The following is a 27,811-nucleotide window of genomic DNA, read 5'->3' as shown; positions in this document are numbered from 1 at the left end:
ATAACTTAGAAGTTCTGTCTCTAAAGGAGATTTTCAAATGTATATATAGAAATGGTTACAGACAGTGAAATTTTTAAGAAACATCTTCCATGTCCACATCCTCTTGTAACTGCTGTACCATTTTTTTCTTCCAACTGCTTTCCTTTGCCTGCAACAGGGGCAAGATAAGATGGATGTTTTATTTGACTTCTTTGATGTCCTGAACTTTCTGTAGCTCTTTATTTTTCTTCAATTTGTTCATTATAAATTTAGCTTGGCATTTTTGTTTCGTCTATTTGACTCTGTTCGTTGCATCATTACTTTTATTCCATAGCTCTCTGGTATTTGACAGGTTCATTTCTACATTTTTCAAATTCAAATGAATTATCCACTGTAAGCTCTTTTCTACCTGGTTTTCAGAATGCTTTAGTCCACCTGACCTTGTGAGGATTGTGCTTCTTTTTAAAGTTTCTAAGATATTGGGAAAGTACCTTGGAATTGTTGTCAATGAACGTCAAGCTGTGGCCAGGGTAGATGGGCCCTGAACAGAAATAGCACTTCTTGATTTGTGTGTTGAACCCATGTGGATCCCCACTTACCAAATACCAAGCTTAAGAGCTTATTCTTGAGTTCTGAAGTGACTGTATGGTGTTATATAAAGCCTAAACATCTTCACTTAAAACCAGAATTACTTCTATAACTTTCCTATAACTTCCCCCACTTGTATCTCAGAATTTAAACTGATACAATTTATCTCATTTTAAAATTACTCTGATATAGTATGTCACCTACAAAAAGACTAGGTTCAAAAACAGCAAGAGAACATGTAGCATACTTGTGTTTGCTCTGCACCTCTTTAAAATCTTCCTTATATGATAATTTTTTTTTTTAAATTTTATTTTGTCGATATACATTGTAGCTGATTATTGCTCCCCATCACCAAAACCTCCCTCCCTTCTCCCTCCCCCCCCTCCCCCCCAACAATGTCCTTTCTGTTTGCTTGTTGTATCAACTTCAAATAATTGTGGTTGTTATATCTTCTTCCCCCCCCCCCCCCCGGTTTGTGTGTGTGTGTGTGTATGTGTGTGTGTGAATTTATATATTAATTTTTAGCTCCCTCCAATAAGTGAGAACATGTGGTATTTCTCTTTCTGTGCCTGACTTGTTTCACTTAATATAATTCTCTCAAGGTCCATCCATGTTGTTGCAAATGGCAGTATTTCATTCGTTTTTATAGCTGAGTAGTATTCCATTGTGTAGATGTACCACATTTTCCGTATCCACTCATCTGATGATGGGCATTTGGGCTGGTTCCAACTCTTGGCTATTGTAAAGAGTGCTGCGATGAACATTGGGGAACAGGTATACCTTCGACTTGATGATTTCCATTCCTCTGGGTATATTCCCAACAGTGGGATGGCTGGGTCGTATGGTAGATCTATTTGCAATTGTTTAAGGAACCTCCATACCATTTTCCATAGAGGCTGCACCATTTTGCAGTCCCACCAACAATGTATGAGAGTTCCTTTTTCTCCGCAGCCTCGCCAGCATTTATTGTTCATAGTCTTTTGGATTTTAGCCATCCTAACTGGGGTTAGATGGTATCTCAATGTGGTTTTGATTTGCATTTCCCGGATGCTGAGTGATGTTGAGCATTTTTTCATATGTCTGTTGGCCATTTGGATATCTTCCTTAGAGAAATGCCTACTTAGCTCTTTTGCCCATTTTTTAATTGGGTTGCTTGTTTTCTTCTTGTAAAGTTGTTTGAGTTCCTTATATATTCTGGATATTAATCCTTTGTCAGATGTATATTTTGCAAATATTTTCTCCCACTCTGTTGGTTGTCTTTTAACTCTTTTAATTGTTTCTTTTGCTGTGCAGAAGCTTTTTAGTTTGATATAATCCCATTTGTTTATTTTTCCTTTGGTTGCCCGTGCTTTTGGGGTCGTATTCATGAAGTCTGTGCCCAGTCCTATTTCCTGAAGTGTGTCTCCTATGTTTTCTTTAAGAAGTTTTATTGTCTCAGGGTGTATATTTAAATCCTTAATCCATTTTGAGTTGATTTTAGTATACGGTGAGAGGTATGGATCTAGTTTCATTCTCCTGCATATCGATATCCAGTTATCCCAGCACCACTTGCTGAAGAGGCAGTCCCTTCCCCAGTGAATAGGCTTGGTGCCTTTGTCAAAGATCAGATGGAAGTAAGTGTGTGGGTTGATTTCTGGATTCTCTATTCTATTCCATTGGTCAGTGTGTCTGTTTTTATGCCAGTACCATACTGTTTTGGTTATTATAGCTTTGTAGTATAGCTTAAAGTCAGGTAGTGTTATGCCTCCAGCTTTATTTTTTTTGCTGAGCATTGCTTTGGCTATTCGTGGTCTTTTATTGTTCCATATAAATGTCTGAATAGTTTTTTCCATTTCTGAGAAAAATGTCTTTGGAATTTTGATGGGGATTGCATTGAATTTGTATATCACTTTGGGTAGTATGGACATTTTCACTATGTTGATTCTTCCAATCCAAGAGCATGGAATATCTTTCCATCTTCTTGTATCCTCTCTAATTTCTCTCAGCAGTGGTTTGTAGTTCTCATTATAGAGATTTTTCACCTCCTTGGTTAACTCAATTCCTAAGTATTTTATTTTTTTGGTGGCTATTGTAAATGGGCAAGCTTTCTTGATTTCTCCTTCTGCATGTTCACTATTGGAGAAAAGAAATGCTACTGATTTTTGTGTGTTGATTTTGTATCCTGCTACTGTGCTGAAATCATTTATCAATTCCAACAGTTTTTTTGTAGAGGTTTTAGGCTGTTCGATATATAGGATCATGTCATCTGCAAACAGGGACAGTTTGACTTCATCTTTTCCAATCTGGATGCCCTTTATTTCCCTTATATGATAATTTTAAAGCATGGTTTTTCAGCCTCAGCAGTTGATCAGATAAATCTTTTTTGTTGGGTAGTCCTGAACATTGTATGTTTAGCAGCATTTCTGGAATCTACCCATTAGGTGCCAGTAGCACCTTTCCCTCATTCCTGACAACCAAAAATATACCCAGAGATTGCTGAATTTTCCCAGGGGGCAAAACTGACTCTGATTGAGAACCACTGTTTTAAAGTAAAATTTACACCAAGACCATAATTGACTTATGTAATACCCAAGGGGTAGCAGCCTTTTTTTCTCTTTCTCACTCACTTTACAAATTAGGCAGTTATTATTATTAGGAAGCTAGTACTGTCTAGTCAGGAAATTCTCTTGGACGTTAATGAAAGTAAATGTGGAATATCTCTTTTCTCTCTGTTGTTACTTTAAAAAAAATTATTAATGTTTTTTTTACATTCTAAGATGTTGCGGACCAGTTGTGGGGAGAGGGGGAGAAGGGAAGCTTGAGGGAAATAGGGTGGAAGAAGGAGGGAAAAGGGAGAGCATGGTTGAGGCCCATGTCACCTCCTTCATTCTGGCAGAGGAGACCAGGGTGCTTTCAGCAGTGGCGTGGTTGTTGCTGGGTTGGATGCAGATGTCAGGAGGGTGTGGCTGAAGCCTTTGGCTCCCCACCACCCCAGCTCAGGAGCCCAGGGTGTTTCCAGCAGCAGCTCAGTGGTCATCAGTGGGCTTGGTGCAGATGATGGGGGGCATGGATGAGGCCCTTGGCCTCCCACTGCCCCGGCTCAGGAGCCCAAGGCACTTTCAGCAGCGGCCCAGTAGTCATCACTGGGCTGGTTGCAGATGTTGGCAGAGTGTGACCAAGGCCCTAGCCCCCTACCTCCCCAGCTTGGAGTCTGGGACACTTCTGGTGGTGGCTCTGTGGTCATTGCTGGGCTGGTTGCAGATGTCGGGGGGGCATGGCTGAGACCCTCAGCCCCCCACAACCCTGGCTTGGGAGCCTGAGGTGTTTCTGGCAGTGGCTCAGTGGTCATCGCTAGGCTGGTTGCAGATGTGGGGGGGATGTGGCTGAGGCCCTTGGCCCCCCACCACCCCAGCTCAGGAGCCCAAGGTGCTTCCAGTGGTGGCCTGGCGGTGTCACTGGGCTGGGTGAGTCGCTGCTGGGAGGGCATGGCTGGGACCTATGGCCTTCCCCACTCCCTGGCTTGGGAGCTTAGGGGGCTTCCGGTCCTTCTATGTTTTATAGGGGTTCTTTGGTGGTGTTAGACCTTTACTGTATAATATCAAACTTTGTGTCTGATCTGTGGGTATTTTGTGTTTTCTTTCAGTTCTGTGTTGGATTATTTGCTGTTCCATCAACCTAAACTGTGTGCTGGAACTATTTGTTGTCATTTGGTTACTTCTAAAATGGGGAAACTTCCTAAGGGAACCAGGACTTGAGCCTGGTAGTTGAGCTAAATTGCTGCTTTGCTGCTGATTATTGGGGGAAGGCTTTTGTGCTGCTCAGGTTTTAATTGTTGGCCTTGTAAGCATTTCTGGGTTTCATGAGGTCTGGTATACCTGGATTATGTGGAAACTCTGGTCTGGGCCTGAGTCTTTTCAGCAAACTGCACCCTCTGCAGTTCTGTATTCCTGACCAGTCTACACTGAGTGGGCCTGTGCTGATTGGACGGCATGTCAGCTGTCAATGCTGTGCCCCAATGTTCCCCTACAACCTGCATTCCAAACATTTCCCATAGGACAGGCCATGTGGTGATCTCTTGCAGTGACTCACCATTCTCTGAGTCGCTCCTTTTTTCAGTTGTCTGTGGCTCCTCACTCCTGTGTTGGGTCCACAGGAACCCTGGTAGTGGTCTTGCTGGCCTGGGGCCACCAAGGTGCTCTTCTCCCCTGCCACCATCAAGCAACTTCATATGAAGGGCACAGCAGTAGCTTTTGCCAGCTCTTTCTCCATGTGCTCACCAGCTCCAGCCTTAAAGCAGCTGGGGCTAGAAATGGTGGGAGCAATTCTTTCTTTGTCTCATCACGGCTTCTCCTGCCTTCATGAGCTCTGTAGGTCTCTCCTCCTCTTCTCGAGTTTTAGCGGCCCCAGCTTGGCTGTCATTACTTTTTAATAATTGTAAATTGGTTGATTTGTGGGAGAGAGTGATGCTGAGGACCATCCATTCTGCCATCTTGACTGGAAGCCCTGTTGTTACTATTAGTACTACAGCTTCATTGGGCTTAATGTGTTGTTTCACCCCCAAATGTATCAAATAGTTTACTGTGTCTGAGATTGAACAATAGATGTTTTTTGCTTGGGACACCCAGGTGATTTAGAAGAAGGATGTTTCCTTTATATGACATTAAGACTATGAAACTAGTTCATTTGTTTTTGTTTGCTTGCTCATCTTCATTTCTTTTTCTCTGAAGGAACATGAGATGATTGTATCTAAAATAATTATTCAGTATTTTGATGGTAATAATTCAGTGATGTTTTATTGTACTGCTACATCTTTAAACTAAAACAGATTTCTCCTAAAATTTATTTTTAGATGTATTTCTCGTAGCATATTTAAGCTCCAAAAGAAGGTGTTAGTAGTATTAGTTACATATGGTATTTTCTTCTGCATTATAAATATTTAAACATTGTTACCTATGATTTTATATTATTAAGTGCATATAAGCCTTGCTTCCCATCAAAGTTCATAAATATCAAAGATGCTAAGTTCATGTATTGTATTCCTGCTCTTTTTTCCTAACAGCTATATGGCAAATACCTTACTGAATAGTTCCTTAATTACTTGATTCTGGAGGTAGCTAGTCTGAAAATATAATTCAAAATCCTTTGCTCCTTGTGGCTTAATCTTATGGAGATATGGGGGTGGTGGTGGTGCTGATCATCTAGATTCTAGATGAGTAAAAATATTTCAGTACCAAATTGTTAGTTATACCAGAGGCTACTGAGAAGTAACCTTGATTTCTAGCTTGCTATAGAGCAGATTAACAAAAAAGTACTGTGATTGAAACTAACCAGTCTTTTGAGTACAGTATGTTATGCTATAGTTTTTGAAGTCTTTTCTATAGTCCTAAATGCTTTTGAGTATTTTATACTATGACGTATTCCTTTTCCTCTCCCCTCACCCTACCCTATTATGACATATTCTAAAACAAACCTTCATAATACTTGACTTGTCATATTCAAGTTAATCTTGAGGTATAGATGATAATTATAGGTGACTTTGAAGATAATTGTTTCATAAAATTACATAATAATCAGTATTGTTGTTGATTTTTAATCGTAGTGAAACTTAGTATAATAGGATTCAACCCATTTGGAATTTTTGGTTCACAGACTATTCGAAAGAGAGAAACCATCAGTAATTGGTATAAAATTGCTGCTTCATTTTATTTACATATTAAATTTGAAATGAAGAACTAATTCTGTTTCCATTTTTAGCTGTAGCACCAGTTGTACCTGATTTAAGTAGTGACATCGATACTAGTAATTTTGATGATTTGGAAGAAGATAAAGGAGATGAAGAAACATTCCCTATTCCTAAAGCTTTTGTTGGGAATCAACTACCTTTTGTAGGATTTACATATTATAGCAATCGTAGGTAAGTATGCTAAACGGTGATTTTAGGAGTAGATGCTAATTTTGTTGTATTATTTTCTTAGGGATATCTAAAAATCGTTTCAAGTAGATTTAATGGTATATAAAGAGATACTATACTATGTTATTTTCCTGCAATGCGTGATATTTCCATTATTTCATATTTAATTTCTTTGAAACTCTTCCATGTTCAAGATATTGTTTCTTAGACATTCTTTGCTGAATGATATTATATCCTCAAATTGGAACAGTGAGTAGGTCAAAAGATGCTGTTAATAGTGATGTTACAGTTAATATTGTTATCTAGAGTTATGGTTTATAATACATTTTGGAACAGTATAAAGGCTTTTCTAGCATTATCATCACTACATTGATGATACCAAAGAGCTGTAATTTTTAGTTCTTCAAAAATTAGGTGATTCCTCCCAAAAACCATTTATTGAGTTCACCATGTGTTATAACATGTAATACAGTATTACCTATCCTGTGACCTTGGACAAATAACTTTAACCTTTTATGCCTCAGTTTCCTCAAAAATAAGGATGATGATAACAATAATAATACTTGCCTCATAGTGTTGTTGTAAGAGTTAAGTAAATCAAAACACAGTAGAACTTAAACAGTGCTTTGTATGGAGTAAGCACTCAGTGTTAGCTATTATTACCATTAGAATAAGCTAATGTTAGCTTTAATCTTTTCAGATGTACTAAACATTTAACATTCTTTCAGTGTGCTGAGCGTTCATTTATTCAACAGATATGTAGATATGTTTGATAATTTACTCTTTGTGAGGTATATACTAAACACCATGGTGCACAGAGAAGGATGAATAAGATATAGTACCTTCTCTTGAAATGCTCACATCCCAGTGAGGAAAATGGATAAATTGTACAATATATGTTGGTAAGTAATATGTAATAAAAATCTAAACAAAGTGCTATACCAATATAATACAGTGAACAATATGGCAACACTTACTGGGTATGTTAAATCTACTTAATATTATTTTTTATTACTTCAAAAATATGTACATTTAATCAAATTATACTCCATTGGAGTGGTATTAAATATTTGGTTTGCTTGGTATAATTATTAAATTTGAGGTTATTGTTAGCTGACCTTATTTTAAAGTGAAAGATCTTGTCATTTTAGACAAAACTTTTTTATAGTGTGATTCAGGTCAAAGTTTAGAAAACACGAGGGCAGTTCAGTTCTGCTTTATGAAACTTCTCCAATAACCCACTGTGAAACAATATTGAATACTTTTTTTTGCATCACCAACTAGATAGCTAGTATTTGAGTTTTGACTCCTAGAAAAGCCCAGTATTTTAATCCTTTTTTTCCCCTAACACTATGAATATAATATTGTAGCTATTTTATATTGGCATACATACACAGAAGAGGTTCAGGGTGGTTTTTGCTGAAGCATCCTATCAGATGTTTTATTTTTATCAATTAGTCTTTGGCTTGGTTTCTGAAAAACATAAGATGTTGATTATAAACAACCTCGTTGCTTTTGGATTTTTGTAGTAGAGTACAGCAGTTAATTATTTTATTCAGGTTTCTCTATATGAAGATAACCTTGCATTAAATAATCATGACTTATACTATTTGTACTACATTTTCATGTACTTACATTCTCTGGTTTTTCCTTGTATTTATAGGTTTCATGTTCCCAACTAAGTTTTAAGTTTCTTAAAAGTAGAAATTATATTGTTTTTATTTTAAAATATTTTTTTTAAAAAGATGACTGGTAAGGGGATCTTAACCCTTGACTTGGTGGTGTCAGCACCACGCTCTCCCAAGTGAGCTAACTGGCCATCCCTATATAGGGATCCAAACCGGTGGCCTTGGTGTTAACAGCACCACACTCTCCCAAGTAAGCCATGGGCCGGCCCTTATATTGTGTTTTTAAGTGTCACAGCCTTATTGATTAATGTAGTACTATTTAAGTAGTTGCTTATTACATGAATGGGTGAAGGGATGGTTGCCCGTAATAGAAGAATCAGAAATATATTGATTAGCCTTACTATAATATGTATGTATAATTTTGAATAAACTAGTATGAAATAGAAAACTTCTGAAATTCTTATCCCTGAGAGCCAAACATACTTTTAGTTATCAAGTACAGAGATTTTTATTGCTGAAGTATAGCTGAATTAAACATGATTTTTATAATAGCCTTAAACTTTTAGCTACATTGCTATACCAACTCCTCTTTCATAAAAAGTTACTCAAATGACTAGATTCTATGTAAAAGAAACAATATAATAAGGAAAAGGACCTTGAAAGAAAAAAGACAGAAAATGTAAGAATTAGTGGATGTGTACAGGTGGTATCCCCACATTTCCCCTGCTGCATTCAGAGAACTTTGTATTACTAATTTTGAAGAAGGCTAAACATCAACTTCAGTTATAGCATGTTAAATTTAGAAGGTATCTTAGAGATCAGGTAGTATGATCTATCTAATTCAGATTCCATTAGCATTGCTATATGCTTTTATTTACATGACAAAAGCAGAATCTCACATTGAATTTCTGGGATATTTAATAGTCAATGGAATTAAATTGCACTGTATCTAGAATTTGTCATTTGTTACATAGGACCCTTCCTCTACAAACCTGCTGCATAGCCCCTATTATTGTCTTCTAGTTATTTGAGTCTCTAGTTGATCTGAATAATTTTCTAAGGAAAACTTGAGAAGCAGACATATTTCTAGGATTTCTTTTAGAGTACCGTTGTTTATGTTTAATGATTTTTAAAGGACACTTGATGATCTTCTATTATTTATTGTTAATATCTATTGTGTTAACAGCTGTTCCGCTAACAGCTGTGAAGTATACTATAACTATTTGATCTCTTTTTGAGAGAGTTCTGTTGGTTAATCAGGCAAGGTGCTGGCTGCAGTGGTGGTGATGGTAGAAATCGTCATGGTGGTAACGAATGATGGAGGTAGTAGTAGGAGCAGCAGCAGCAGTACCTTACCTATACATGGCATTTGATAGCTTGGACAATTTTTTCATGTATATGATCTATTTCGATCTGTTTGATAATCTCATAAAATATCTACAGAAGACCTTTATAGCTTACTAATGGCTTGTGTTTATATATAATTATAACTTTACACTGAATTTAAAGAACACTGCAAGACTTGGAGTTTCAAATGATTAGCAGGACAGCACCCAAACTTTGATTCTGTGTTTTCAACCACTTAGGCACAAACTCTAAACTTTTTTTTTTACCCCAAAAGGCAATATTATGCTTTGCTGAAGTATAGTTGGGGGCAAAGGAGGTGTCTACACCTATGTGTAGAGGTTAACAATTCCTTATCCCCAATTCTTGAATCCAAAAAGCTCTTACAACTGAACTTTTTTAGTTATTTGTTTGGTGGCAAAACTTATAACCTGTTCTCATGGCCAAAAAACCTCATCTGAACTAAGTTAAGACTATTCATGGTTTTTATTTATCCTACATGGTATGAATATTCATATGTTTTGCTGCAGGAATATTAAGTCATACGATTACAGGGTGGTGCTTCAGACATGACTAGGGGTTTTGTTTAATATATGTATTATGTTTCTAAAATAATTATGAACCTATACTTAATTTTTGTCAAACAGAGCTAACATAATACTGAACATAAAATAGGCATGTATTATTTGCTATTGTTGGATATTAAAGAGTTTTTTAAATTTTGTTTTCTTTTTAAACTCTTCCCTTACCCCACCAGATATTTATCTTCAGCAAATCCTAATGATAACAGAACTAGCTCCAATGTGGACAAAAACTTGGTAGGTATTTTCTTGTTAGTTTTTTAAAAACGTTTTGTGGGTAATGTATTTGTGCATGTGATATTGAGTAAACTTACATATTGCTTATGAATGTATAGTTAGTGCACTTAGATTTTTATGGCACTTTTTATCTAGTCTCCTCTCCAGTCAGATTTCTTGCCTGAATATCAAATATGATAATTTATGTGGAGGCAGTTAGTAAACTCTAAGTTGCTTTATAGATTGACAGTTATTGTTTGTTTTTTTGGTGGCTAGCCAGGATGGGGATCTGACAGTTACTGTTTTTTTAATCTTTGGAATAAATCAATATATCATTAAGGGTCTTGGCAGGAAAATAAATGCCACATTGAAAAGATTTAAATGAAGAGAGTTTTTTGTGTCTGGTAAAATATACATAACATGAAATTTACCGTTTTAACCATTTTTAAGTATACAATTCAGTGGCACCTTCATATAATTGTGTAACCGTCATCACCATCCATCTCTCAAATGTTTTCATCATCATCTCAAACTAAAATCTGTACTCATTAAACAATAACTCCCCATTTCACCCTTCCCCCAGCCCCTGGTAATCACTATTCTACTATGAATTTGACTATTCTAGGTACCTCATATAAATGGAAGCATAGACTGTTTGTCCTTATGTGACTAACTTATTTCACTTAGCATAATGTCTTCAAGGATTTTCCATGTTGTAGTATGTGGAATTTCCTTTTTAAGGCTGAATAAAATATCCCATTGCATGTATATACCCCATTTTCTTTATGCATTCATTAAATGAAAACAGTTTAATGAAGGAACTATTTTGGGTTTTGTTTTGTTTTGTTTTTTGACAGCTGGCCAGTAAGGGGAATTGAACCCTTGACCTTAGTGTTACAAGGCTGTGTTCTAACCAACTGAGCTAACCATCCAGCCCCGGAAGGAACTATTTTTAACATGTTGTGAACATCAGTAGAGGGAACAATAAAGGGTACTGAAGCTTCATTGATTAACAACAATGGGAAGCCATTGCTCCTATAGTGAAGGGACAGGGAGAGAAAATCTTATTACCATAGCTCAGAGAAAGCCTGGCATTGTAGAAGAGGAACATAGAATATAGAACACTGCCAGAACCACAGAAGGGTATGGGCAGAATGAGTACTTTATTTCTCCACCTTCTGATTTCCTGCTGGTGTCTCCTGTGGGCTGAAACCAACCTTAAAATTATAGCGCAACAGAATCCAGGTAACATAGCTTATAGATTTTTAAGACAAAAAAGATCAGAGGATGGGTCTTCGAGGCTACTAGGTATAATCAGTATCATCTAAGTATAATCAGTATCATCTAATTTGTCCACTAAGAAGTAAATTACTCTAGGAATTAAATTTTAGTTAAATTTTAGTTATGAGTTCTCTCTAATGTTCATATAGCTTAAGTTCATGAGACAGAAATTTTTTTTTTTTAATTTTTTAAATTTTATTTTGTCGATATACATTGTAGCTGATTAATGCTCCCCATCACCAAAACCTCCCTCCCTTCTCCCTCCCCCCCCTCCCCCCCAACAATGTCCTTTCTGTTTGTTTGTTGTATCAACTTCAAATAATTGTGGTTGTTATATCTTCTTCCTCCCCCCCCCCCCCCCGGTTTGTGTGTGTATGTGTGTATGTGTGTGTGTGAATTTATATATTAATTTTTAGCTCCCTCCAATAAGTGAGAACATGTGGTATTTCTCTTTCTGTGCCTGACTTGTTTCACTTAATATAATTCTCTCAAGGTCCAACCATGTTGTTGCAAATGGCAGTATTTCATTCGTTTTTATAGCTGAGTAGTATTCCATTGTGTAGATGTACCACATTTTCCGTATCCACTCATCTGATGATGGGCATTTGGGCTGGTTCCAACTCTTGGCTATTGTAAAGAGTGCTGCGATGAACATTGGGGAACAGGTATACCTTCGACTTGATGATTTCCATTCCTCTGGGTATATTCCCAACAGTGGGATGGCTGGGTCGTATGGTAGATCTATTTGCAATTGTTTAAGGAACCTCCATACCATTTTCCATAGAGGCTGCACCATTTTGCAGTCCCACCAACAATGTATGAGAGTTCCTTTTTCTCCGCAGCCTCGCCAGCATTTATCGTTCATAGTCTTTTGGATTTTAGCCATCCTAACTGGGGTTAGATGGTATCTCAATGTGGTTTTGATTTGCATTTCCCGGATGCTGAGTGATGTTGAGCATTTTTTCATATGTCTGTTGGCCATTTGGATATCTTCCTTAGAGAAATGCCTACTTAGCTCTTTTGCCCATTTTTTAATTGGGTTGCTTGTTTTCTTCTTGTAAAGTTGTTTGAGTTCCTTATATATTCTGGATATTAATCCTTTGTCAGATGTATATTTTGCAAATATTTTCTCCCACTCTGTTGGTTGTCTTTTAACTCTGTTAATTGTTTCTTTTGATGAGACAGAAATTTTAAAAAAATCTTTCTTGGTTACATTTGAGAATGTACTTTTGGGTTAATCAGGACTTTTCTGAAAACTATCAGGAATAATTCTCTCTCCATCCTTAGAGAATTTTTGGAACTTTTTGTACTATGGCCTACATATTTTTAACAGAGGAGGAGAGAAAATAGCAACCATATTTTAAATGTTGATATAATTCTTCTCCTTGATGTGTTAACTCTTAAATGTAAAAGAATATGTGATGGGAGGGGAAAGTGAAAGTACTATGAAAGTATTCTTTTTACTTTTTTTTTTTTTTTTTTTTTTTTTGGTGGCTGGCTGGTGTGGGTATCTGAACCCATGACTTTGGTGTTATGAGGCTGAGTTCTAACCGACTGGGCCAACTGGCCAGCCCATGTGTGGATACTTATTAGCTGTTACGGTCATCTTTCTCTATTTAAGTTTTCATCCCAGTAGAGCTATTTGGCAAGTTATATAGCTAACAAGGGCTCAGAAATCTTTAAAATAAAGTACTTTTGACCTAGGGAAGGTAACAATAAGGGGTTGCACTAACCCATCTCTCACTGTATTACTTACCTGTAGAATTAGAGGAACATTAGGACTTGTTTGGGCTGATTTTGTCAGTAATAATTGCCATAAGTTCTGTCAGTGGCTGCTGCCTTTATGTTTTGCTCTGGTAAGATCACAGAGAAAAAATACTATTTGTGTTACTCTAGAACTAAGTACAAAAATAAAATAATTTAATTTTCAACTCTTTTTTGAAAGCCTTTTAGTAATAATTTTCAGTCTGTATCTTATTTTTCTTCTTTGCTGCAGTTGATACTGACTACTCCCTCCTGTTTGGGACTGCAAGCTTTTTTAACTCTTTTATGTTCCCATTATTTCCTTCTTTTATTCTTCCTGTCTCTTTGAATATTATTTTTAGTCCTTTTTGCAGGATCTTCTTCCTCTGCTCATTTTATTATGAAATGTTTCCCGAATATCTGATCTTGGCTCTCTGCTCATTTTCTGTAGATAATCTCATGCACGTCCAGCTTGCTTGTCTGAGCTCCAGACCTGACCTCCCCCGCCCAATCTCCCTCTCCCCATATCCCTCTCCCTCAGTCGATACCTCTCAGGCACCTCAAACTAGGCCAAAGCTAAACTCAGTTTTCCTCTCCCCATATCCTCCACAGCAGTTCTTTTTGTGTTGCCTGTCTTTTATAATGGTACTGTATCTGTTCTTTCTTATTTTAAATTGGTTTCTAGGTTATATATTCTGCCTTCTAATTGATACATTTATCCATTTTCTCCTCATTCCTACAGCCTCTGCCTTATATTAGATCCATATTCTCTCGTGTGAACTTTTTCAACAGCCTATTAACTGGTTGCTCTTCCTCGAATTTCATTCCCTCTAATCTATTCACCTGATTATTATTGAAGTGATGTTTGAGATGCCAATATTATATCATTTTCCTGTTTAAAATGCTCATAGGTTAAAGTCCCCAACTCCTGTTTTTGCATACAAGGATCATGGTCCCACTTACCTTTTCAGATCTGATGTGAGTTGTTTTACTGATTATACTCTGTGCTCTGCTACACTTGATTTCTTCCCATTCCCCAAATGTATTTTTTCCTGCCTTGCTACTTTTGGACTCATTGTTTATTCTGGCTAAAATGCCTTCCATCTATCACTTTCTCTGCTTGGTAAATTTCTCTCATCTTTTAGGTTTCTTCTCAAGCATTACATATTCCTGACAAAATTAGAAGTGACCCCCTTCTCTCCTTCAGAACACCTATATATAATTTTATTATCATTCACATTGTATTGTAATGTTTTATGTATATGTCTTTTGGTCATTGTAGGTTCTTTTTGCCCTCTTGTTTCCCTATGCCTCACTATTAGCTTCATGAGTACAGGAACTAAGTCTTTTTAATTTTTCTATTGCTCATGCTTAGCATAGTGCCTGATGTATTAGTAGATTTTGAGAAAATGCTTGTTAAATTAGTAATAAAAAATTTCAGATAGAAAATAAAGGTAAGATTAAAGCAAATAATTATTTCCTATGTAAAATGGTAACATAAAACTGCTAGTTTTAATTTCTTCATGAATATTCTTACTATATTCTAAGAGTTGTTTTTTTTAAAAGCAGGAAAGTTTACAAAAAACGATCTACAAGCTGGAAGAACAGTTGCATAATGAAATGCAATTAAAAGATGAAATGGAGCAGAAATGCAGGTGAGAATATACTTTATATGTTTTCATATTAAAAGTTATATATAGCGAGTGCTGTAAAGCTTATACTCTGTAAACACTTGAAAATAGTTGAAAGTAAGATGGGGATATAAAGGTTGCTACTGATATGCATTCATGAAGAGTGTCTTGGCTAAAATAGAAAAGTAGTATTTATGTTGGCATTAATTTTAGACATATTTTCCTCAGAATATTTAAAGTACATTTGATCCTGGCAGTCTTTATTCTTAAAAAAACAAAAACAAAAACAAAAAAAAACTATAGTGCTAATTTGCTTAATTGCCTGATTCATTGCTTTTCTCAGTCATTTTAATTAGCTAACTGAAAGAGCAAATTAATTTACAATAAATAAGGTGCTTTCTGAAAGGTAAAATATTGTTGAAGATTAAAATTTACTGAGTTTTTGATACAGCCATTCTAATTTCTGCTGTGATTCTCTAGAGCAGTAACTTAGAATTTTTTCCTGTGGGTCTAATAATTCTAATAACAGCATATATATTTATGAAATACAAGATGATCAAGATTATTTTAAATAACCTAGCATAATGCTGAACTACATTAATTACAAACAATAACTTTTTATAAATTGTTTTTAGTGAATAGTATTGAATAAATGAAATACAAAAGTAACGTGGAGATAAAGTATTCAACAAATGGAATTAGGAAAACTGGCAATTTTGTGACAGGGCAGGTGGGGACTGGGAGTAAGAAACAGGTAAAATTCTCACTTCATACCATTCCTGATACATTATATAGTTAAATATATGATATAAACTTTGTTTTAAAATTCTTGAATATAAGCAAATAATTAACTGATCCTGGGAGTTGGAAGGAATTTCTATGTATAAAATATGTAAATAAGGGGAAGAAATGGGTAGATACTATTATATAAATGTTGAGAAGTTTCTACATTCAAAAATATTTTAAACAAAATTAAAAAACAGATGACAAACTGGTGGTAGTGGTGACTGTGGGGATCAATTTGAGGAAGAAGTAAGAATGGCCAAAGTAGCTAATAATCATGAAAATATGTAACCTGGAAGAAGTAGATTTATAATCAGATGAATTGGTGAATAGTTTTAAAAATAAAAACCTAGTGCTAAGAATTGTGAAATGCTATTTACTTGTATTTGGTTTTTTTTGTGAGAATTCAAATGTTTGATACATCCTTTCTGACAGGTATAGCTCATGTATTCACTAGGTCTTTGTTTGGACCCTTTATCCCATAAAAATTTAGCTCTCATTTTTAAGAATGGCTTTCCCCTTCCTAGCCTCGTCCTCAAGCAGGAGCTGGAAGAATTTGATTGGAATAAGTGGGTTAGAAACAAATTTGGGGGGCCGGCCCGTGGCTCACTCGGGAGAGTGCGGTGCTGATAACACCAAGGCCGTGGGTTCGGATCCCATATAGGGATGGCCAGTTAGCTCATTGGGTGAGCGTGGTGCTGACAACACCAAATCAAGGGTTGAGATCCCCTTACCGGTCATCTTTTAAAAAAAAAAAAAAAAGAAAGAAAGAAACAAATTTGGGGGCTAGCTGGTTAGTTCGGTTGGTTAGAGCATGGCCTTGTAACACCATGGTCAAGGGTTCAATTCCCCACACCAGCCAGCTGCCAAAAAACCCCAAAAAACAGATTTTGTCTAGAAATTGTCCACCAACGTCACCACCACTACCACCACACAGAAATTGAGTAAAGACTGATTCTAGTCTAATTTTCTGCAACCAAATTATTTGTTACAATCATTTATTCAACAAAAAGTTTATGTGTCACATAAGGTGCTTGCCAGCGATATAGTACTGAATAAAACAAGACATAGCCCCTATCCACATGGAACTTGTAATTTAATGGAGAAGACAAGTGATTATAAATAATGGTGGTTTGTGTTAAGGTGGTGAGAAAATAAAATGATACAGGAATATATAGGAGATACCTACTCAATTTTGTCAGAAGTACGAAGAAGCTAAAACCAGAAGTTTCAATGGGAAATAACAGGGGAATAGCAGAAGAACCAGGGAATGGAAATCAGCGAAGGCCTTGAGGTGTAAGAGAGCTTGATTGGCCAGTAAAGTGTGAGAGAAAGAAAAGCCTGAGATGAGGCTGGAAAGGTCGGCAGTGTTGAGATCTTGGAGGACATTGTTTTGGGGAAGCTAAGAAATTTGGAATTTATCCTAAGTATGATGGAAAAACATTTAAAGTAATTAAACTAAGAAGTAAAAAATATATATATATTAATCATAATCAATAAAAAAATTTGCTTTTTAAAAAGAACTCTCTGAAAGTCAATTAACATGATACATCACATCAATAAACTGAAGGACAAAATCCATATGATTATCTCAATAGAGGCTGAAAAAGCATTTGACAAAATTCAACACCCCTTCATGATAAAGACTCTAACAAATTAGGTATAGAAGGGAATTATCTCAACACAATAAAAGCTATCTATGACAAGCTCACTGCCAGTATCATTCTGAATGGGGAAAAACAAGGCTTTTCCCTTAAAAACAGGAACCAGACAAGGATGCTCACTCCCACCACTTCTATTTAACATAGTACTGGAGGTACTAGCCAGAGCAGTCAGGCAAGAGAAAGAAATAAAGGTCATCCAGATTGGAAAAGATGAAGTCATACTGTTCCTATTTGCCAATGACATGATTCTATTTATAGAAAAACCTAAAGACTCTATCAGAAAACTCCTAGAGCTGATTAATAATTTCAGTAACGTTGCAGGATGCAAAATAAATGCCCCTAAATCAGTTGCATTTATATTCTCCAATAATGAGATAACAGAAAGAGAAATCAAGAAAGTAAGCCCATTTACAACAGTCACACAGAAAAATAAAAGACCAAGGAATTAATTTAACCAAGGATGTGAAAGATCTACAATGAGAACTACAAGCCACTATTGAAAGAAATTAAAGAAGACACAAAATGATGGAAGGACATTCCATGCTCTTGAATTGGAAGAATTAACATTGTGAAAATGTGTATACTACCCAAAGTGATCTACAGATTCAGTGCAATCCCCAGCAAAATACCAATGACATTTTTCACAGAAATGGAACAAACAATCTCAACATTCATATGGAACAACAAAAGACCCTGAATAGCCAAAACAATCCTGAGCAAAAAACATAAAGCCGGAGGCATAACACTACCTGACTTCAAATTATACTACAAAGCTATAGTAACCAAAACAGCATGGTACTGGCATAAAAATAGACACTCAGACCAGGGGAGCAGAATAGAGAGCCCAGAAATCATTCCTCAGGCTCACAGCCATCTGATGTTTGACAAAGGGAACGAAAACATACATTGGGGAAAAGACTGCCTCTTCAATAAATGGTGCAGGGAAACTTGGATATCCATATGCAGAAGAATGGAACTAGACACACACCTCTCACCATATACTAAAATCAACTCAAAATGGATTAAAGACTTAAGTATAAGACCTGAAACTGTAAAATTACTAAGGGAAAATATAGGTGAAACACTTCAAGAACTAGGTCTGGGCACAGACTTTATGAATATGAGCCTGAAAGCACAAGCCACAAAAGAAAAAATAAACAAATGGGACTATATCAGACTATAAAGCTTCTGCACAGCAAAGGAAACAATCAACAGACTGAAATGACAACATACAGAGTGGGAGAAAATTTTTGCTAACTATGCATCTGACAAGGGATTAATATCCATAGTGTATAAGGAACTTAAGCAGTTATACAGTAAAAAAACAAATAACCCAATTAAAAATAGGCAAAGGAACTGAATAGACATTTTTTAAAGGAAGACATACAAATGGCCAATAGGTACATGAAAAAATGCTCAACATCACCAGTTATCAGGGAAATGCAAATTAAAACTGCATTTAGATATCATCTCACCCTAGTTAAACTAGCTATAATCAAAAAGAATGAGAATAACAAATGCTGGCAAGGATGTGGAGAGAAAGGAATGCTCCTATACTGGTGGGACTGTAAATTAGTACAACCACTATGGAAAACAGTACAGAGGTTTCTCAAACAACTACAGCTAGATCCTCCATGTGATCTAACAATCCCACTTCTGGGTATATACCCAAAGGAATGGAAATCATCACGTTGAAGGGATACCTGCATTCCCATGTTCATTGCAGCTCTGTTCACAATAGTCAAGATATGGAACCAACCTAAATGTCCATTAATGGATGATTGGATAAGGAAAATGTGGTATATATACACCATGGAATACTACTCTGCCATAAAAAAGAGTGAAATTTTCCCATTTCCAACAACATGGATGTGCTAAGAGAAACTTATGTTGAGTGAAATAAGCAAAGCACAGAGGAATAAATACTGTATGTATTTTCTTATAAGTGGAAGCTAAGAGATAAAGAAGAAGAAAGAAAGACTACTGTGGTGCGTTGGACTTGCAGAGGGAGAGAACATACCTAGGGATACAAAGTGGAGTGGGGAGAGGGGGGTGGGGAGGGAAGTTGGGGATAATTGGGTGGGGGGCACGGGGTATAATCACAGTTTGTGGTAATGGACATGCTGCCAGTATGGATCTGGCCATCACATCTTAGGCATGTGTGGTGACAATTTGCTTTGTATCCCGTGAATATTCATAACCAATAAAAACAGAACATTAAAAAAAAAACCCAAAAACCAAATTTACTTTCATTAATTGTGCTAAGTTGAACAATTCTGGGCATTTATGTTTTGTTAAATAAAAATTATATACTCATTTAAAAAAATAAAAATAATATAAAAATCCCATGTTGAATTAATATAGAAATAAGAAATAATTGGCAGCACTTGGCATTTATTCAACTAAATGGGAGTGAGGGAGGAAAATGAGTCAAAGATAATTCCTAGGTGGTGTCATTTATTTGTCATTTATTTGAGGTATTTGATGAGATATCTATGTGAAAATGTTCCATATATAGGTTTGAAATTCAGAATTATGTTTTGAGCCAAAGAAAACAAACTGTGGTCGAGATAATACATTTTCAGTTTATCTCAAATTTTTGCCCAAGTTGCCAAGTGGTGCATTTACTGATTTGATATATGCCACCTTTCCATTCATTTACTTAATCTTGTATTAAAGGTTAAAGGGCTAATTTTTGTGTGGTAGCAAGTATTACATGAAGGAGTTTAGGGATCCTTAACCTGAGATCCATAGACCTCCCCCAAAGGTCCATGGATGGAATTCAAGGTCCTTTAACTTGGATGAGAAGTGGTAAATATTTTCTCTAACTTATAAGTGAAATTTAGCATTTCCTTCAATTCTGAACACAAGACAACAGTCATTACTGTTATCTCTAAATATGATTTGTACTTGTCACTAATATGAAATTAGTGCCACTAGATCTTGTAATCTAACATATAAATAAAGAAGCAAATACTGAATCTTGTATGTTTTTAAAAGTTTATGACTATAATTTAATATTAATTGGCTTCTTTTAATCCTATGGGGTTTTTTTTGTTTTTTTTTTTTTGCTTTTAAAAATAATATTCTGAAAAAAAGGCCATAAGCTTCATTAGACTGCCAAAGAGATCCATGGCCATAAATAAAGGCTAGAACCCCAGTTAAATGTAAAAATAAGAAACATGGGTGTTCAACCCTGGACAATAAAAAGTAAATATATTTCTAACCCTATACTGCTTTTGTTTTTACAGAACTTCAAACATAAAAATAGACAAGATCATGAAAGAACTGGATGAAGAGGTACTTTTTGTTTCCTAATCAGAAGTTATCCTTTTTGAGATTTTTACCAAACCCCTTTTAGATTGTCTTATTCCTGAGAAAATTAATTTGAACTCTATATGTTGAATACAAAACAGAACCAGAGAATTGTGAGAGCCTAACCTTGGAGCTCTAATTTCAAGTGGTGCAGATTAGATTATACTTTAGTTTCTTTGTACAATTTTATTCTACAACCATGTTGAAATTTTAGAACATAAATTTTAGTTCAGTGGATCTTGATAGTTGAAAGTGAGAGAGAAGTGAGAGAAGTGAGAGAAGCAAGAGATCAGAAATTGAATCTGGAACTGTATCAGAAAGAGACAAATAGGGAAGAGGGAGGAATACAATTTAATGTATTTTAAAAGGACTGACATTGATATAATCCTATGTGATCAACTGGGAAATAATATTGATTTAAGAACTCTTCATGTTTTCCATGGTTACCTACCAAAATTTTATTATTAGGTAAACATAGCATAAAGATTTTATGGTTTAGGTGTTTGCAAATATTTAATACAGTTTTATTCCTCTTACTCAACTTGTAAATATCTCTCTACTGTGTGTATGAAGAGTCCTCTGAAAAGATATACTCTCTCTCTAGTCTTCCTGATGTATTATTTCCTTTTTCCCTTGTAGACTTAATCTCTCTTGTGGTTTTCATCCTGTCTTAATTTTTTCTTTTCTTAAGGAATGGTATCTGTCAGGAGTTTGTTATCTTTCATTTGTAGCTTTGGATACAGTCATCTGTGAAGATTTAGATAACATTTTACCAACTTGCCATTGGTCAATACATACCTAGCCTCAGCACTGTATATTTAATTCTGAGTGTTTAAGGAAACCTTTTTACATATCCTCCACTTTTTATTTCATTTTTAGAACATAGATTAAATTTAGTGTGTTAGATTTAAGTTATTCATCTTTCCAAATTTGGGATAGAGAGGGAAGTCTTAATTATAAAATTAGAATAGTCCCACTTCTGGGAGATGGAGTAAAAGAACTTTTTCCTGTTTCTCCCACTAAATGCAACTAAGAACCATAGACATTAAAAATATAACAAATGTAAAAAGATTCTGAAAGGTAGATAGAAAAAGGCAGACCAGCTGGGATACTTGGGTCCTGAGAAATGACATAGGACTGATGCTCTAGGTTTTCTTTTTGCTGAATATACTAGACTAGAGAAGCCCGCACCTGGAGACACGAAGAAGCAAAGACAAAAAAAGTCACAAGAAAAGCTCCTTTCCCTAGCTTAAGGGCCAAGAAAGGGGCAGGCTAGTGAGTCAGGAAACTTGCATAATCACTGCTCTGGTGCAAACATCACAGAAAAAATGTAGCCACACCCCCACCAACAAAGCCTGAGTGGGAAGCCAAGACTTCCACCTTCGCCATGCTGTAATATACCCCAGCCCTCAAAGTGGTGTCAAAGAAGGCCCAGTAAAAGGATTTTCATCTCTGCTGGGCAGTAACAAACCTCACCCCTCTCCCCAGACAGTGTAGTGGAGGCCATGTGGGGAGTCTAGACTTCCACTTCCACCTTGGCAGTAAAGAGTCACCTCTCCCACTCCCTGTTGGGGTGGTGGCAGAAGAAGTCAGAGTCTTAACCAGTGAAAACAACGAGCTTCCTCCCAATGTGATGCCTGTTGTGTAGGCCACATAGGAACAGTAATAAGGTCCTCCACCAGCACCATGGTATAATCAGTGGAGGCCTACTGGGGTGCCAGAACTCCCACTTCCATCCAGCAGTAATGAGGATCTGCTGTCTCCCCACCTTAGGTGTCAACAGAGGCTGAGTGGAAAACCTGGACTTCTACCTCTGTCTCACAGAAATGAGGCAGCACCACTCAGTCCCATCAGAACAGTGACAGAGGAAGCTTTCTAAAACAAGATTTAAATAAGATCCAGAATATTAAAAGTAATGCCAAAAATGTCCAGGTTTGAATAGAAAATTACTCATCGTAATCAGAAGAAGCAAATCTCAACTTGAATGAGAAAAGACAATAAACAGAGGCCAACACTGAGATGACACAGATGTTAGAATTATCAGACAAAGACTTAAAGGAACCCTCACAAATAGGTTTCATTGAGCCAACTACAAACATAGTTGAAGCAAATGAAAAAATAGAAAGTCTTAGCAAAGAAATAGAAAGTCATAGTAAAGTTGTAGATGATGTAAAATAGAACCAACCAAAAATTACAGTAACTGAAATAAAAATCTCAATGGACAGTCTCAGCAGCAGAGGAAAAAAGTAGAGAACTTGAGGATAGAACAATAGAAATTACCCAGTCTGATCAATAGAGAAAGTATTTGCAAAAAAAGTGGCAGAGCCTCAGTGACCTGTAGAACAATAAAATTCTAACATTTGTGTCATTGGAATTACTGATGGAGTGGAGAAAGGGGGTGGGAAGAAAGAATGGCTGAAAATTCCACAAATCTGGCAAAAAACATGAACCTACAAACAAAAGACATAAACCCATAGGAAGCTTAACAAACCATAGAAAGGATAAACTCAAAGATATCCACACCAAGATACAATAGTCAGACTTTTGAAAACTGACAAAGAAGAAATCTTAAATATAGAAAGAGACACCTTACCTAGACAGGAAGATAGCAAATGATAGCAGATTTCTCATCAGAAACCATGGAGGCCAGAAAGAAGTGGCACAACATTTTTCAAGTGCTGAAGAAAAAAATCTGTCAACCCAGAATGCTATGTTAAATGAAAACATCCTTCTCAAATGAAAAGAAAATCACAGCATTCTCAGATGGGGGAGAACTAAGAGATTATGTCACCAGCATACCTAAAATAATTACTAAAGAAAATTCTTTAAATAGAAAGGAAGTAATAAAAGAAGGAGTCTGGAATTATCAGGAAAAAAGAAAGAACTACAAAGAGTAAAATACGGGTAAATACAGTATATCTTTCTTCTCCTCTTGATTTTTTTTTTTTTATGTTCGACAGTTGAAGCAGAAATTATAATGCTGTCTGATATGGTTTTCCTTGTATGTAGAGGAAATATATAAGACTGCTAAACAGGAGTATAATTGGACATAAAGAGATGTAAGGTTTTTGCACTTTTATTGAACTGGTAAGATTTGAACACCAGTAGACCGTGATAAGCTATATATATATATATATAATATAATATAATATAATATATATATTATATTATATATTATAATATATATAATATATATATTATATTATATTATATATATATTATAATATATATAATATATATATATAAGCTATATATATATAAGCTATATATATATATGTGTGTATTACCTAGAGCAGCCACTGAAAAAGCTATCTATACAAAGAGATATAAACATCCTTTAAACATCAAAAACACCATAAAGAAAAAAAGAATTCTAAAAAATGTTCAAGTAATCCACAGAAAGGCAGGAAAGAGAAAATGGAGAAACGAGATCAAACAAAAATAAAAGTGAGATTTAATCCTAACACAATAATTTCATTAAATGTAAATTAAATCGAATACCAATTAAAAGAGGTTGTAAGAGTAGAATTTTTTAAAAATCCCCTACTTATATGCCATCTGCAAGAGACTCTTCAAATATAACAATATAGGCAAATTGAAAGTAAAAGGGTGGAAAAAGATATATCATGCAAACATTTAAAAAAAAGCAGCAGTGGCAATATTAATACCAAATAAAGTAGACTTTATTTTTTAGAATTTATTTTTATTTTATTTTTTATTCACATATTCATTACAACAAATCATACTTATTCTTTATGCCCCTTATCCAATTGCTCTCCAACCACCCCTCCCCCCACTAACAACCATAGATTTGTTCTCTTCTGATAGATTAACTGTTTCTCTGTTAATTTGTTGCCTAGATGATCTGTCCAGTGCTCAGAGAGGTATGTTCAGGTCTCCTATTATCATGGAGTAGATGCTTCTTCTGTTACTCTGGAGTGTTGGAGTGTGCTTTGTGTAGAGAGATGTCCTCTTTTTTGGGGGGGGGGGTCTCTGCTGGAGACTCTCCTTGTATCAGTGCATTCAAGTGTCTGGCAGGCCACCTGCATGGTGGCTGTGACTACTGCTATGGTGACAAACCACTTTTGCAGCAGCCCTGGTAATTGCAGTGGCTATGGTGGGTGGATATGGTGTTTTTGCTATGTTCTTTACCTAGTTGCGGGCAGGTTTGGTTTCCCCTGGCATTATGCCTCAGGACCGTGGAGGGGCCTGGGGCAGTGGCAGCATGCCTGGTTACAGGCGGGTTTGGCTTCCTAAAGTAGACTTTTTTTTTTTTGTCTTTTTTGTGACCGGCACTCAGCCAGTGAGTGCACCGGCCATTCCTATATAGGATCCGAACCCGCGGCGGGAGCGTCGCTGAGCTCCCAGCGCAGCACTCTCCCGAGTGCGCCACTGGCTCGGCCCCTAAAGTAGACTTTAGGACAAAGAAAATTACCAGGGCAGAGTAAAACACTGCATGATGATAAAAGAGTCAGTCCAGCTAGAAAAGATAGCAATACTAAATGTGTATACACCAAACAATAGAGCTACAAAATTTATGAAGCAAAAGTGATAAAACTGAAAGGAGAAAAGGACAAATCCACAATTATTGTTAGAGACTTCAATACCCATCTCCAGACAGAGAATCAGCAAATATGTAGAATGCAATCACACTATCAACCAACAGGATCTATTCAACATTTGTAGAACCCTATACCCAGCAATAGCAGCATACACATTCTTTTCAAGCACTGAAGGAACACATGCCAAGATAGATGACATCCTGAGCTATAAAACAAACACATTAGGGCCGAGCCCGTGGCGCACTTGGTAGAGTGCTGCGCTGGGAGCGCGGCGATGCTCCCGCCGCGGGTTCGGATCCTATATAGGACTGACCGGTGCACTCACTGGCTGAGTGCCGGTCACGAAAAAAAAAAAACGACAAAACAAAAAAAAAAACACATTAAAAAAAAAAATTGAAATCTTGCAGAGTGTTTTCTGACCAAAATGTAATCAAACTAGAATGAATAACAGAAAGATGGCAGGAAAATCTGCACACACATAGAAAGCAAACAACACACCTCTAAATAATCCATATGTCAAAGAGGAAATAAAAAGCACACAGATCAGAAAAGAAGGAATAAAACTGTCCAGATATTTTGTGCAGATGATATGGTTTATGTAAAAAAAATAAATTAATTAATTTAAAAAAAAAAAAAAATATATATATATATATATAAAGTACTTAAGACCACACAGTACTGACTGAAGGATAGATATATAGATCAATGGAAGAGAATAAAGAACACAAAAATATCTCCATACGATTATAGCCAACATATTTTTGACAAAGGAGCAAAAGCAATTCAGTGTAAGAAGGGTAGATAGTCTTTTCAACAAATGATACTGCGGCAATTAGATATCCATAGGCCAAAATCTGAACCTCAACATGACTCACACCTTATGTGAAAATTAACTCAAAATGGTTCATAGGTTTAAATGTAAATATAAAAGCATAAAACTTTTAGGAAAAGAACTGGGGAAAATCTTTGGGACCTACAACTTGGTGAAGAGTTCTTAGACATGATAGCACAAACGTAATCCATATAAGGAAAACCAAATAAATTGAACTAAATCAAAACTAACAGCATTTGCTCTATGAAAGATTCCGTTAAGAGGAAGAAATGACAAGGTATGGTGTGAGAAAAAAATGGGAGAAAATATTTGCAAACCATTATCTGAAAAGGAGTTAATATTCAAAATGTATAAGAAATTCCTACAACTCAATAGTGGAAAGACAAATAACTGAATAAAAAATGGGCACAGAGTGAGAAATAAATATTTACAAACTATGTATTTCACACAGAATTCATATCTAGAATATTTAAAGAACTCACACAGGCTTAACAATTAGCAAATAATCTAAAATGAAAATTGGCAGAAGACATGAACATTCATTTCACCAAAAGAGGCAATGTGGATGACAAGCACATGAAAAGATGTTCACATATTAGACTTCTGGAAAATGCAAATTAAAATTATACCATGAAATATTCTGTAACAATTGGACAAAGTAAATTTTTAAATTGTGTCAGTACCAAAACTGGCAAGGATGTGGAGAAACTGGGTCACTTGTGCATTGCAGATGGGGATGTAAAATGGTACAGACATTCTGCAAAACTGGCCATTTCTTAAAAAAACAGCCTGCAACTACTATGTGACCCAGCACTTGTACTCTTGGGCATTTATCCCAGAAAAATGAAAACTTAAATCCTTTCAAAAACCTGTAATGTTCATAGCAGCTTTATTTGTAATAGCCCAAAACTGAAAACAACCAAGATGTCCACAGTGGGTGAATGATTAAACAAACTTTGGTATATCTATATCATGGGATACTACTCAGCAACAAGAAGGAATGAACTATTGATACACATTACCATTCAGATGGATTTCAAAGGCTTATGTTGAGTGAAAACAGCCAGTCTCTAAAAGTCATATACTTTATGATTCCGTTTGTATAACATTCTCAAAAAGACAAAATTATAGACAAGGAGGACCATTGATCCAGGAGTGTGGGTGGTGAGAGAAGGGAGATAAGTGTGGCTATAAGTAGTGGCTGGAAGGAGATTTTTATGGTGATGGAACAGTTCTGTATCTTGATTTGTGGTGGTGCTTACGTGAATCTACATGCGATGAAGTGACAAAGAACTATACCCACTTGACACCAATGTCAGTTTCCTGATTTTGTTATCGTACTATTGTTATATAGACTGTAACTATTGGGGGAAACTGAGTTGAAGGGTACATGGGACCTCTTTGTACTATCTTAGCAACTTTCTGTGAATGTATAATTATTTAAAATTTTAAAAATTAGGGCCGGCCCGTGGCTCACTTGGGAGAGTGCGGTGCTGATAACACCAAGGCCCCGGGTTCGGATCCCATATACGGATGGCCGGTTCGCTCACTGGGTGAGCGTGGTGCTGACAACACCAAGTCAAGGGTTAAGATCCCCTTACCGGTCATCTTTAAAAAAAAAAAAAAAATTTTTTTAAATTAACTAAAAGAATAAAATCTTGGAATTGGAAAGACTTGGACAATCCATGACAAATTTACAAATCTTTCTGAGAGCATCTTACTTAAGAAGTGGTTTTTGCTTAAAGATGGGAAAGTCCAGAAAAACACACACTAT

The 27,811-nt window shown here is 36.0% G+C and overlaps 1 protein-coding gene and 1 pseudogene across 3 annotated transcripts in view; one reads left to right on the top strand and one right to left on the bottom strand.

Moving 5' to 3' along the window:
* The window catches only part of ROCK1 (Rho associated coiled-coil containing protein kinase 1), a 129,538-nt gene that overhangs the window by 57,752 nt on the left and 43,975 nt on the right, over positions 1 to 27,811 (top strand). For 2 of the 3 annotated variants that reach the window (XR_010021481.1, XM_063076854.1), the window contains exons 10-13: positions 6,301 to 6,460; positions 10,187 to 10,247; positions 14,817 to 14,905; positions 20,580 to 20,628. Coding sequence is in view for 2 of the 3 variants with exons in the window: in XM_063076854.1 (XP_062932924.1) it covers positions 6,301 to 6,460; positions 10,187 to 10,247; positions 14,817 to 14,905; positions 20,580 to 20,628 (359 nt within the window). In the remaining variant the exon portion in view is untranslated. The remainder of the gene's footprint in view (positions 1 to 6,300; positions 6,461 to 10,186; positions 10,248 to 14,816; positions 14,906 to 20,579; positions 20,629 to 27,811) is intronic. The other variant, XM_063076855.1, reaches the window with a different exon arrangement.
* On the bottom strand, positions 74 to 3,790 carry LOC134362105 (probable ribosome biogenesis protein RLP24; annotated as a pseudogene).

This window comes from Cynocephalus volans, chromosome 13 (assembly GCF_027409185.1).
Source record: "Cynocephalus volans isolate mCynVol1 chromosome 13, mCynVol1.pri, whole genome shotgun sequence".
Classification (NCBI taxonomy): Eukaryota; Metazoa; Chordata; class Mammalia; order Dermoptera; family Cynocephalidae; genus Cynocephalus; species Cynocephalus volans.
Note: the sequence above shows the minus strand (reverse complement) of the source record. Positions and strands in the feature narration are given on the sequence as shown.